The sequence below is a fragment of the Cervus elaphus genome, chromosome 5 (assembly GCF_910594005.1).
Source record: "Cervus elaphus chromosome 5, mCerEla1.1, whole genome shotgun sequence".
Taxonomy (NCBI): domain Eukaryota; kingdom Metazoa; phylum Chordata; class Mammalia; order Artiodactyla; family Cervidae; genus Cervus; species Cervus elaphus.
The window spans coordinates 98,022,767-98,036,449 of record NC_057819.1 but is presented as its reverse complement, the minus strand read 5'-3'; the positions used below and the strand labels follow the sequence as shown (position 1 = coordinate 98,036,449).

At 53.4% G+C, this 13,683-nt stretch overlaps 1 protein-coding gene across 3 annotated transcripts in view; it reads right to left on the bottom strand.

The window, feature by feature from the left end:
* The window catches only part of PITPNM3 (PITPNM family member 3), a 97,978-nt gene that overhangs the window by 17,794 nt on the left and 66,501 nt on the right, over positions 1–13,683 (bottom strand). For all 3 annotated transcript variants that reach the window (XM_043903483.1, XM_043903481.1, XM_043903482.1), the window contains 5 exons: positions 7,357–7,433; positions 6,569–6,804; positions 3,173–3,362; positions 2,647–2,769; positions 1,835–2,019 (listed from right to left, as the gene is read on the bottom strand). In XM_043903483.1, the coding sequence (XP_043759418.1) occupies positions 1,835–2,019; positions 2,647–2,769; positions 3,173–3,362; positions 6,569–6,804; positions 7,357–7,433 (811 nt within the window). The remainder of the gene's footprint in view (positions 1–1,834; positions 2,020–2,646; positions 2,770–3,172; positions 3,363–6,568; positions 6,805–7,356; positions 7,434–13,683) is intronic.

Below are 13,683 nucleotides of genomic sequence, written 5' to 3'. Positions count from 1 at the left end.
CCTCTGCCTCTTGCAATGTGAGCATCTTGCAGGGAGGATGACGACCCTGCTGTTTAACAATTCATATTTCATGTACAGCGTGGTCCCTAAACACATACCAACTACTTAATTGCCAGAGAAACAGCCATCTGTCCCTACACCAGAGGGAAGAGCTAGCTGCACTGGACCAGCGACTGAGAGCCTCCAACTTCACGTCATTCTCCAAATGTGGGGCTTTCTTACAGGATTTTTCAAGGATGAACCAGAAATGTTATGATTTTACCCTGCAACCTGACTTGAAATGTAGCTACTTCTCTCAAGAATAATCTTTCAGAGGGCCTTTGAATAGTTGGAGATTTAAATATGCAGAGCCTTTGACCTAATAATTCCTCCTCCAGGAACCCATCTGAATAAAATAGCCCTAATACATACCTAAACATTTATGCACAAAGATGTTTCCGGACTGCTGTTTATAATCGTAAAGAATTGGAAAAAAGCCAAAGTGTCCAGTTACTGGGACTGTGCAAGATATCATCCATTCACTTAATAAAACATTATTAAGAATATTTATCAGTATTTTTCATTATATGGTGAAAGATCATAATGTAAGAGTTTTGTTTCTTTTTTCTCTAAGTAAACCTACAGGCAAATCTTCCCTGGTGGCTCAGACAGTAAAGAAATTGCCATTAATGCAGGAGATCTGGATTCAATCCCTGGGTCAGGAAAATCCCCTGCAGAAGGAAATGGCAACCCACTCTAGTATTCTTGCCTGGAGAATCCCATGGACAGAGAAGCCTGGCAGGCTACAGTCCATGGGATCACAAAGACATGACTGAGCTCTCAGACATGACTGAGCAACTAACACTTTCACTTTCACAAGCAAAGCATGTTAAAAACATACTGAAAGGAATTAATACTCCAAAGTGTTAGCAGTGGTGAGAGGACACATTTTCCAAATGTCGTGATGACCTGGTCCTACTTCCCATTTGGGTAGAAAGGGAGGAAGGAGGATGGGAGGAGAGAACTGAGGAGAAGGGGGAAAGGAAAAGAGGCATTCCTTCTCACTTGGACTTATGTTCAGTACTCATATGAATCCTGAAGAAATACTCATATGAATCCTGAAGAAATGGTTGGATGGCATCACTCAATGGATGTGAGTTTGGGCAAACCCCGGGAGATGGTGAAGGATAGGAAAGCTTGGCGTGCTGCACAGTCCTTGGGGTCGGAAAGAGTCGGAAAGACTGAACAACAACAAATTCATATAACCAGTGTCCATTAACATGCTCCTTCTAGAAAGTTAAACAGTGGGCAGTTCCATGGAGGGACCTGACTGGTCTTTGAATACAAGTGCATTGCTTACGGCAGAATCTAACACAACGTTGTAAAGAAACTATACCCCAATTTACTGGATGCCGGACCCTGGGAGACCCCGGTTCTCCAGTAACTGGTTGTGTGAACCACGGAAAGTTCCTGACCTACCTGGCCTTTGCTGGCCCATCTGAGAAATACCAAGAACATAATACTAAGAAATACAAAACCCACCTATTTCTGTTCTTTCACCAGATTCTTAAAACCATCAGTGAAGTAGGCTGGGCAGCATCCACCCCCTTGGTGAGACCACCTGTCTCATCTCTCTGCAAGCTGAGCGGGTGGGGTTGGCAGGCACAGCGTGCAGAGTCCCAGGTCTGTGTGCAGGGTCCGTGGGGAGTGGCCTCAGTTCTAGCACTCCAGTGCTGGTCCCTGGGCCCCCCCATAGAAGAGCCTGGGGCATATGACTGGTCACAGGCCTCCCAGATGACTCTGGGCCGAGGACGCAGTGCTGGAAGGCAGCGGGGCAGGCACAGGGAGCGGCTACCTTGATAGGAAGGCGTGATGCTGGGTGATGGCCTCGCAGTCATAGGTGGAGGAGTCGCTCTGCTTCCGTGGCAATGGCCGCTTGGGCTCTTCATCCTCCAAGGCGCTGGAGACGTCGATGCTGCTCTTGCTGAGCCGCTTGCTGCCGGCCAGGCTGCACTCCTCCTCCACCACCACCGGGGCGTCCTTGGGGGCCGAGCAGAGGACAGGAGGGCGCTGCGGTCACTCTGGGGACCCAGGAAAAATGGACCCCCTTCTCCTAAGATGCGAGAGGCAGTACTTCTTCCAAAAGGAGCATGGGAGCCACAACACCAAAAAATGGTGGAATTTTAGGCACAGGGCTGTCCCCTAAGTCCAAAGGGCTGACTGGAGGAACTTTCCTGACCTCCCAGTGGTTAAGACTCTGCGCTTCCACTGCAGGGAGCACCGGTTCGATCCCTGGTTGGGGAACTAAGATCCTACTGCCACACGGCCAAAATAAACCCAGAAAATTTCTTGAACTGAATTTAAAAAATGAAAATACAAAATATCAACTTTTTAAAATTACAAAATAAAAAAAAAAGCAAAGGTCTCAGCAATCCAGTGGGACTCTGGAGAGCTCTCTGGGGACCTAATGCTAAAAGAGCCTTCTCCGGGCTTCAGTTTCCTCACCTGTGATAGTAATCTCCCACCACTCTTGCAGGACTGTGAACACTTGGTAACCTGGATGTCACAGCACCAACCAGGGCTAACACTGCTCCCCCACGAGAGGCCCTGCTCCCTGGGGGGGCTCCCGAGGACACCCCCTCCCCCACCCCACCATTGGGCCCGCACCTGGGTGCTGCTGAAGCTCCCCTTCCGGCTGCTGCTGCCAGGGCTGTCACCCGTGGGCCCCGCGCTGTAGCAGATGGCATCGAAGGCCAGGAGGCCCCCCACACAGTCCCCGATGAGGCACACCTGCAGAAGGCAGAGCTGGGACTGCAGGCCTGCCCACCGCCGCCCCCTCGCCCCACACCCAGCCAGAGTGCAGGCAGCCGGTCCACGGGGGAACAGGAGCCTGTCCCAGGGAGACCCTGAGCGTCCCAACAGGGGGACGGGAGGGTCAGCTTGAGGATGGGAACCAGGCTACAGTCAGGGTCGGATTTGGCCACGGATCAGCATGAGCTGAAAATCAGAACTCAGGGAGGGGCTGGCTTCAGTTTTCCTATCTGTAAAATGAGGACAGACCCAAAGATCTCAAAAGCCACTCAGGACGTCAGAAGCTAGGGCTGCAGAGCAGCCTGATCTAGCTCTCTCCGGCAGGTCCCAGCCTCTCTCCCGGCAGGGACCAGGTCAGGGAGGTGAGGGCAGGCTGTCCTACCTGCCCACTGAAGCCAATCCCATCGGGGGATTTGAGGAACTCCGCGTAAACCTGGTTGGCTCGCTCGATGACGGTGGCAACCGCATCCTGGTACTGTGGGGAGGAGATGGCCAACAAGGGCAGGGCGGCCAGAGGGACGTGGTCCTGGCTGTTGCTGAGACAGCCTGCGTCGTGGCTGAAGGGGTTCAGGCTGCAGACAGGAGGCCAAGGTAAGTCCACCTGGGACCAGGCAGGAGGGTGGGGCTTGGAGTTGTGGACGGGGCGAAAGAGAGCACACACTGACCAGAAAATGGGCCCTGGGGTCGGGGGCTCTTCAGGGGGACCCAGGCAGGAGACAGAGCACCAGCAACGTGTCCCAGGGTGGGGGGCGTGGCTAGCCTGTGATGACTCCCCCGTGTGTCCATCCCGTCCCAGCCATGATGTGGCCCCTGGAGTCTCCCACGACAGCAGTGCTCTCTGCACTTTTCTTCGCAGCCTCAAAGGACACACCAGTTATGAGGAGGCCACTGGTGTGGATCAGAATGGGGGTATGTCAGGACTTCCCCAGTGGTCCAGTGGTTAAGACTTCATGCTTCCACTGCAGAGTTCAATGCCTGGTGGGGAACTAAGATCCCATATCCATGCATGCTAAGTTGGTTCAGTCGTGTCCGACTCTTTGCGACCCTATGGACTGTTGCCTGCCAGGCTCCTCTGCCCATGGGATTCTCTGGGCAAGAATACTGGAGTGGGTTGCCATGCCCTCCTCCAGGGTATCTTCCCCAACCAGGAATCAAACCCACATCTCTTATGTCTCCTACATTGGCAGATGGGTTCTTTACCACTAGCGCCACCTGGTGGCCAAAAGGGGGTGGGACTATGGCATCATGGCAGACTTCCTGGAGGAGGTGGGGTTTGATCCATGACTCAAGGAAGTCTTTAGGGAAGCTAGAAAGAGGAGAGAGGGTGTGCCAAGCATAGGGCTCACACACCAGCCATGAGGCTGCGTGTATGGTATCACATCTGTCTTTCTGGGAAGGGGATCCAGAGCCTTCATGAGCTTTGCAGAAAGGTCTGTGACCCCAGAAAGGACTGAGAGAGCCTGTCCTGCAGCATCCCCCAACAAATGGACTGACTGTCGGCCCCTTCATGGGCTCCCTCACTTCTCTGCCTCCCCCTCTCTGGGCAGCTCAGCTTCATCTGGGACCAGCTCCCAGTAGCCTGTGCCTGCCTGCACCCTCACCCATCCTACCTCTGACCCCAGGGGCATCAGGCCCAGTTGGCTCAGAGGTTCAGCAGAGGGGGCAACTGTACACCCCCTCCCTAGAGCCTGCCCTTCTCCCAGAGTCCAAGCTCAGGCTGACCAAGGACCCAACACTGAACCCAACAGGAATCTGATAGAAATTGCGGAAGGTGACAGGGTGCAGGGCACCCTGGGCAGGTGACAAAGATCTCCTGCTGCACAAGACCAGACTAACAGCCATTCCTCATCTCCAAAAAACACAAATTAGAGGAAACAGCCCTCAATTGCAGCCGGAGAGATTTTAATTATCTGAGAAAGAGCTCCCTCCCAGCAGTGATTAGGGCTGATTGATGGCCCAGGCAAGATGCTGCCTGGGGGAGCGCTGGGCTCCCACTTGCTGGCCCCTCCAGTGTTCACGGGCCATTTGTCTTCCTGGAGATCAGGCCTGGGCTGGGTGACCCAGCTCTGGAGGTCAGATGTCCTGGGGGCGAGGGGGTTGCTGGGGGACTGAGATTGATTGTGAAGGAACACAATTAACTCCGACTGTTGGAGTGTGACAGACAGAGCCTTCATTCAGCCCAGCTTCCCAAACTTGCTGCAGAGCCAAAGCGCAGAGGGAATCAGGATACAGATTCCAGGGCTCCTCCCCTCTGGATTCTGACGCCCCAAGGGGAGGCCTACCGCCTAGCAGTTTAACAAAAATCACACCCGGGATCTGGGCCATTAACCACGTTGGGGAAATGCTGTTTCCTTCCTGAGCTAATCTCCTTCCTTGCAACTCTGATAGAGATCTGACCAGCCCGTGCTCTGGGAACACAGATGACTCTAGAAGCAGAGGAGACTTTCCTTTCTCCCTCAGAGGGGACGTGTGAGACCCCTGCACATCCTCCCCGTGCTCCCACCCCAACCAGCGGAGCTGAGCCCCTCTCCTTTGCCCCTGCTCCACCCCCCAGGGAGTTGACACCAGGCTGCAGGGTCCCTTTCTACCCTCCCCAAGAGGGCTCCTCTTTGCAGAGGCTGTGAAAGGGGGTAAAGCCCAGGAAAGCGGCACACTGGCCTCCCTCTCACCGCACTACAGAAAGTTCCCAGCTCCAATCCCAGCCATCCACCACCCGTCCTACCTCTGTCCCCAGGGGCATCAGGGACACATTAGACACTGCTCTGTAGGTGCATCCAGGGCTCCCAACTGGCTGCAGGCACCCCCTTCAACAGGGAGGGCATCTGGGGAGCACTGGGCTCCCGGATCAATGGACAGAATCTCCCACAGGGCCCCAGGTCCTGCGGGCCCCTGGTTTCTCCGTCTGTCCTGCAGAGGTTCCAGGGCAGGTTTGGGTGAGGAGCCAAGGCCCTGAGAGCACACTGCCTCACTCCCAACCAGCGGGGTTCCCTTCTCCCGCCCCGGCCCACTGTCCACCGATGGACAGTGCTCCAATGAGGATGGTGACGCGAGCCACAGCCAATCCCTGAGGCCTACCGAGTGCTTCACACATACTAGCACCGAATCCTCACAAAAACTCTGAGACATGGTGGATATACCATGATCATCCCCACTTTACAGATGAGGAAACAGACAGGGAGAGGTTAAACAACTTCCTGCCCTTCCCACCCTACCCCCAACCCTGGTTACACGGCTGGAACTCAAGCTCAGGATGACTGAAGAGCCCACGCCCCTCACCAGGTTACACTACTCTCAAAGCACGCCCAAAAACCACCTCCTCCAGGAAGCCTCCCTGGCCTTCTCTCTGAGTGTCCACAATGCCATGTGCCACCTCTATCAGGGCACACACCTCTACTGGCTCTGACTGCGTGTCTGCCTGGCTTTGACTCCTGGGTCCCTGGGCTGCGTAACCCTGGAGGAAACTGCTTAACCTCTCAATGCCTCAGCTTCATTATCCAGGCCAACAAGACCAGGGCATGCTGAGCACGGCAAGGGAGTCTGAGCTATCTATCACAGGGCACCAGCACCACCCAGCCCTGGGCGGAGGAGGGTTCGGTGCGTGTTAATCTCTTTAGACTCCTGCTGACCACTTCCCTCCGGCGATGCTCATGGTCAGTCAGGATCTGACACCCCAGGGAGGCCTTGGCAGGCACCCACCTGCCCATGTGGCAGGGGCAGCCCCTCTGCTTAGGCAACCCCAACCAATCCAGCCAGCCAAAAGAAGCAGAAAGGAACTCACTTGGAGACAAGCGAGAAAGCCTCGGAGCAGATGGCAGGACAGGGGACGAATTTGACGAGGATGTGGCCCAAGGCCGCGGGGAAGTGGGCGCGCGTGACCTTCTCCAGCACGGAGCTGAAGGTGTGGATGTCAGCCACCTTGCAGGATGGGTCCCCCGAGCCCGTGTCCAGGACATTCCCCCCGTGAAGCACCAGCAGGAGGACGTGCGTCTTGCAGGAGCGCTGCGGGCAGCCTTCCTGAGGGGGACATCAGTCAGGATAGAGAGAGAGACAGGCAGTGGGGTGGGGTGGGCGGGGAAGGCAGGGGGCACACAGAGAATCACACACACACAGGGGACTCTGATGGCACCTCCTGTGCGTTCAGAGTGCTGCCAGGAGGGCAAGCCGCTCCGTGTCAGTGTGGGATGAGTCCCAAAAGACTCTTCCTATTTGTACGGGGGCTGGAAGCCCAAAGGACCGTGTGTGTTTGGTCGCTCAAGCATATCTGACTCTTCTGTGACCCCATGGACTGTAGCCCACCAGACTCCTCTGTCCATGGGATTCTCCAGGCAAGAATACTGGCATGGATTGCCATTTCCTTCTCCAGGGGATCTTCCCGACCCAGAGATCGAAACCCTGTCTCCTGCATTGGCAGGTGGCTTCTTTACCAGGGAAGCCCAAAGAGGGACAGAGGCCAGCACCAGGTCACACAGAAAGTCCAGTGAGGAGCTGGGGTGGCCTGTCTACCGGCTAGGGACTCTTCCCAACTTGTTGACCCCAGAGGCGGCCCAGACAGCCCCAGAAACCCACCTCATTGTCTTCATGGATCTCGATGCTTCCTTGGGCTGGGAACCTCTGTCTTCTCAAGGAAACCCGGTACAATTCTCCTGTAGGGCAAGGAATGGAGGACTCAGCATCTCCAGGCCTCCCTCACAGAGACTGGACACTTCCCGGGCCCTGGCTGGCCCATGGCCTGGGCTCCCAGGAGAACTGGAATGATAGCATCTGGAGCTTAGAAGGGCCACGCTGCCCAGCCCCCCACCTCCTACATCAACACAACCTAAAACCTTTCTCCTCCTCGGGAAAGGGAGGCCAGCAGTGAGGCCGGACATGAGGTCCCTGAGGCCAGGAGGGGTGTCCCAGAAGGGAACTCTCCTGCTCTTTCTTCCTCCCCAGTAACTTCAGCAGCAGGATAAGTGTCATCTCGTGATTCCCAGATATGGATGGAAACTTGAGCCAAGCATTCTCTGAAAAATAACTAGAAGAGCTGGATAAACTATTTTTTAAAGATCTGCTTGAAGCGTTCAAAGTGACTGCAAAGCCTTAAATGATGGGACCCCGGTGCTGGGGAGGTGGAGCCTCCAAGAGGCAAAGCCAGCATCTGGAACCATGCATGCTGTCACTCACGAGCTTCGGGGCCAACCACTGCCAGGAATTTTCCTTGCTTCTCTCAGCGGCCACCTCCTCCTCCAGGAAGCACTTCTGAGCATCCCGCCCTGCCTGAGCTCCTGTTCTTCTACATACGTGCAGGACTCCGGACACGACAGCTGTGGACCAAGTCTGGCCCACCGTCTGTTTTTGTAAATAAAGTTTTATTGGGGCACAGCCGGCTCTTTCATTTACGTGTTGTCTGTGGCTGCCTGTGCCACAGTGACAGAGTTAACTGGTCATCACAGAGTCCTTACAGCCAGCAAAGGACTATCTGACCCCTTACAGAACAGTTTGTCTGATCTAACACCCACATTTCTGAAAGCCACTGCACTGGACTCTCAGGTGGCGAGAGGCCTTTAATACATCCAATGGCTCCCTCACAGCCCATCCAGTGATGCCAGCCACAGAGAAATCCTCACCGCCTCTCCTTTCTCCCCATGAGAAGGGTACTGTTTCCTCTGTGTGGCTGAACCACACGGTTGGACTGTGAGCCACTTGTTTGCCTCCAATGACTGGGAACTCACTCACCACTAAAGCAGCAGGTCCTAGACAGGATGGCCCTCTCTCCTTACCACTCCGCCCCCTACCCCCTATCGCGAGCCCACAGCACCCACTAGGAGTCACATCTGGGGAGCAGCCTTCCCAGGGGCTTTGCAGGCAACCCTGTGGTGAGTGGGGGTGAGAGCCCTGGCCAACACGTTTCTGAGTCAACATCTCAGCTGCTTCTGGCCCCAGGGGAGGGCGCGTCTGCAAAGAATTCCAAGTGAGAAGCTTTGCTCAGCCGGGAAGTGCATTTCTGAAATATTGTGTCCTCTCGGACACAACTCTGGTCTAAAGGTAACTGCTTTATGAGCTTGGAGCTTCTGCCCACACAGACAGGAAATCGTTTCCCCGATGATGGAGGGGGTTGCCTTGAAGGAGGAAGAAAAAAAACTTGTTTTGAGGCTGGACTCTGCCCGGCGCTTACTCAGGCTCCTTCAGTGGCTCAGGCTCTTCTGCCTTATTTCTAACATCCTGTAGACCTTGCCCTGGGCTTGGCTAAAAGAGGCCTGCACCCCGTCTTTAGGATAGGATCATAATAAAAGACATCAGTAAAGGACGCATTTTTATTGAGCACATATTATGTCCCAGGCATTATGAGCTTTACAGGTACCATCTCATATAGCCCCCACAGTTAGCCTCTGAGCTGTGGGCCACTTCTTATTAGCCCCATTGTACAGATGAGAAGACTGAGGCTCCAACAACCAAGGTCACTTGCCCCAAACCACACACTTATTAAGACTGAGCGAGCTGCCCCACACTTAGTGGAAGACAATGTTTGACAAAGTGGTTCCTCTCCCATCCCCCTGAACTCCACAGCTTCCCAATGAGGCAGTTATGACAATCTCCTTTCTGCAGGAGAAAAAAACAGGAGCACAAAATGTTAAGTGACACCTTGAAGACCAAAGTCCCCAAGACCTCTTCCCACTGCACTTGAAACTGTCTGCATTATTGTAAAGTAATTAGCCTCCAACTAATAAAAATAAGTGGAAAAAAAAAGTCTGCTTGTGGGAAACCCCAAGAAAGGACATGGGCTGTCACTTCCCCAGAATGAAGGGACCATGTTTCATAGTGCATGCATCCTCGTGCATGCGGCTCTGGGGCAGGTGGACCAGGAGGAACTGGGAGCTGGGCAGAGCTGAGGTCATGGGCAGGAAGCCTGGAAAACCCCTCACTTCTGGGGCTGGGAGAGACCTAGTTGGGACCATGGACTTTGGAGCCAGAATGCCTAAATACAAATGTAGGCTCTTTTTTTTTTTCTTTTTCCCAATTTATTTATTTGCTTGGCTGCACCAGATCTTTGATGCAGCACACAGGCTTCTCTTATGAAACGTGGGCTCTAGAGCTCACAGGTTCAATAGTTGTGGCACTCGGGCTAAGTTGCCCCACAGTACATGGGATCTGGGTTCCCTGACCAGCGACTGAACCCATGTGCCCTTCATTGGAAGGTGGATTCTTAACCATTGGACCACAAGGGAAGTCCCCAGCTCTGGTAAGAGCTGGTAGGCTCTTACCATCTGTGAGTTCTGTGCCTCAGTTTCCTCATCTGGAACATGGGCATAATAATAGAAGCTACCTTATAGAGTGGATGATGAGGATAAAGGAACCCATATATACAAAGTGCTTAGGACAGGGCCTGGAACGTGGTACGTGCTATATAAGTGTTAGTAGCTGTTTATTATTATTACTGTGATCCAGAGTGCATCAGGGTGGGTGGGGGGCGGGGCACAGGGCCAGGGCCACAGCTGACACAATGGGGCCAGAAGCTGATGGGGACATCACCGCCTCCACGCTCCTGCCCTGCCCCCAAGTCCCTCCCTGAGACCTGGCAGGCTCCCCAGTCTCACTGGGCTGGATGCCTGCTTGCAGTGTGATTATAGAATTAAATACTGTGATTGCCACAAATTATCATAGCGAGGCTATAAATAAGTTGCAGGGAAGACATGAGGGTCCTGCCATCTCCTGGGCACCATGCCCTCTGTTAGGTGGGGACTGCATCCTGTACCCTCGCTGATTACACAGACCAGAGCACCTGCATCCTTGATCTTCCTGTGGTCAGCTCCCTTGGGGCCCACATGATGCTCTGGGCATCAAATCTATGCTGAGCCCTGGACACAAACAATGCTGAGGCAGTTCCTGGCTCAGAGGAGGCAAGAGACCAGCAGGGTTGCCCTCACCATCCCTCACCCCTTCTCTAGCTGAGGGGAAGAGTCTGACCCCCCAGGCTGTTTGAAGACGGAGACTTGCTTCCTTTTAGTGCACAAAAGTCAGAGATGCTTTGCTCTAGGAGAGGGGAGGAGGGGAAACTTTGCCTGCCAGATCGGGATTCTGGCCCCTTGAGAGCTGACTAACCGGAGCAGGATTTCCCCATCTCTAGTCTTAGAAGAGGCCTCTGCAGACAAGCTGAAAGGCAGTCTAGTACCCATCTGCTGGTATCTTGCCCACAAGGGTTCTGCTACTCTGAGAACCAGACATTCCTACCACAGTGATTGAGGTCACTGGCTCTGAATCACCCAAAGACACAGCTGTCACTCTTCCACACCTTTGCTCATCCTAAGCCCTCTGTCTGGTAAGGCCTTCCTCCTCTGCAGACCAGCAAACTCCTACCTAACTTTCAAGACCTCACTCAATTGTCACCACCTCTGGAAAGCTTTCTGAGATCTACTCAGAGATGGTTATCTCACAGTGTGCCTGGTGGGGCCTGGCTTGTTGCTGTGAGATTACTTGTCTATTTCCTCATCAGACTATGGACCACTGGAGAGCACGGCTTATCAGTGGTCAGGAACTAGCATGGCATTTTTGTGAAAACTTACTGCGAGTGAAGATCCCAGGGTGCACATGACCTAGGAGACATCTCTATGCCATCAGCCCCCTAGGAGAAATCAGGATCAAGGGAGCATCATCCACTGGGAGGTTCGTTCCGTGGAAGTCTCCAGAGGAGTGCTATCAGGGAACCTCTGGGAATTCTAGAGCAGTCTGGCCTGGGCCTTATCACTCTGCCCCTAGTGGCTGCCCCAGAGCCACTGGTGACAACAGCTGGCGGCAGGGGTTCCTGGGTGTTGGGAAGCCACATGCCAGGGGCCCCAGGACCTCATTGTCAGGCTGCCTGTTTCTTCCCACTTCCTGTTCATTTCTGTTTGCAAGGCCTTACTCAGGCTGGGTCCCTGCCGCGCCCAGATTTGGGGCGGGGTGAGCCCACAGCTGTTTTTGTGACGATGTTTTGTGATGAGCTCTGAGGCAAGCCAGCTACTGCTAAGCCTATGCTCGGCGCCCTTGCCAGCGCTGGCACCCGGACCAGTGGCCCACCCAGCTCACCATGGCTCCTCCTGCCGGTTGAAGAATAGAGGCTATTTTTGCTTAATCACAACCTTGGAAAGGCACGAATCGTGATCATCCCTTCTAATTACCAATGTGCCGCACGGCTCTCGAGACAAAAGCCAAGGTCATCACCCACGTGCTCGGCACCCTAAGCAGAGCGTCACCCGGGTTGGCCGAAGAGTCCATCTCCATCTCCCCACCCGCCAGTGGGGACCCACAAGGAGTAGATGCTGGCAGTGCCCTCAGGCTAAAGCTGACCACTGAATTTTACCCTCCTTCTACCAGCCCTGACAGTCGCCCTCTCTCTCTCTTAAGTCACCCCCCAGGGTCAACTGAACAGAACTAGGCCCAGCTTGAGACCACATGGCAAGTTCTGAGACATGCCTGCAAAAATATCTAATCCTTTAGAGCATGTTGAAGCACACGCATGGGCAAACACACACACACACACACGTTTTTCTGGATGAGCCCAGTGGCTTGGCTGTCCCACTCTGATGTGGGAGACAGGAGCTAGGTCTAGAAATGTCTGGGAATATCTAGAGCTTCATTCAGCAGCAAGCAAGGGGTTCAAACTGCAGCCACCCTCCTCCCTGGTGCCCCAGTCTTGGGCTTTATGCAAAATAGCAATCTAGGTGGAGGGGTGGGATGAAGGGTTAGAGGCCTGATAGTGGAAGAAAACACAGAATGTTTATAAGTGGTTTTCTCTGGATGGTGGGACAATGTGTGATTTTTTTTTAACTTTCTACTTTTCTCTGTTTTCCAATTTTCCTCTAGCAAACTCGTTTCTTTTAGTTTAATACTATTTATGAATACATCAAATGAATGCAGTACAAGTATGTGTCATATTTACAATAAGGACGTTTTCAACACGCTATCATACAGCTCCTGATTCTACTAAATGCAAATACTACAGACAAAACAAAATGAAGTGCTCTGCCCTCTGGGAGCCAAGAGCAGATGAGGGAACGCAAAAAGGAAAAGAAATGTTATGGAAGGAAGGAACAAATGGGAAAGCCGATGAGTGAGTCACCATCCTGCATTTGAGTTAAAAATTCAACTTGATATCACTTGCCAGTTCCTCTTCCACTGGTTATTGCCCAAACCTGTGTCAGGGCTGAAAGTACCAAGATGAATCAGATATACAGCAGGTGACTTCGAGGATCTTTAGTACTTGAGGGTCACATGATCAAGGCCAGGTCACACAACAAAGATCTATGTCATGTGACCAAGCCCAGTCTCGTGACCAAAGGCTGCAAACAGTTTGAGCGAGGGTAATGGGACCCCCTAAAGGTAGTCAGCCTCTGAGGCTGCACACACTAGAGACTTTGGAATGAGGAGGGGTCATCCCTGTTTTGTCTCTGCAGCTCAGGCCACTTTGAGGACATGTTTGGAGCCCAATAACTGGGAAGGAAAGTTAAGGAATGAAGCCCAGCCTGGGGAAGAACAGGCTTCATAGGACACAGTGGCTGCCTGCAATCCCAGCTGAGCTGTGTTTGGGTCATGGAAGCAAAGGTGTGGGATGAATGGGGGTGGGGATAGTTTTTGGAAAGTTCCAAATCAGCACAACTAAGGACATGTTTAACAGTTCAAGAGTGACCCAAAGGCAGGACGCTGCCTGCCCTTCAGGAGGTTGTACAAGTAAGAGTGTAAGTGGTCACTCAGCAGGGGTGCTGATAAGGACTGTTCATCCAGGAGTGGGGGATCTAGAGGTCAGGGCCCCTCCTGTGACTTCTCAACCCTTTCAGGGTCAGAAGCCCCATCAAGTCAGCATGGATTCAACTGGAGAATGAGGCCAAACCTCCAGGGATACTGGTCTCCACCAAGGCCTGACCCTCTCTAGGGTCTGGG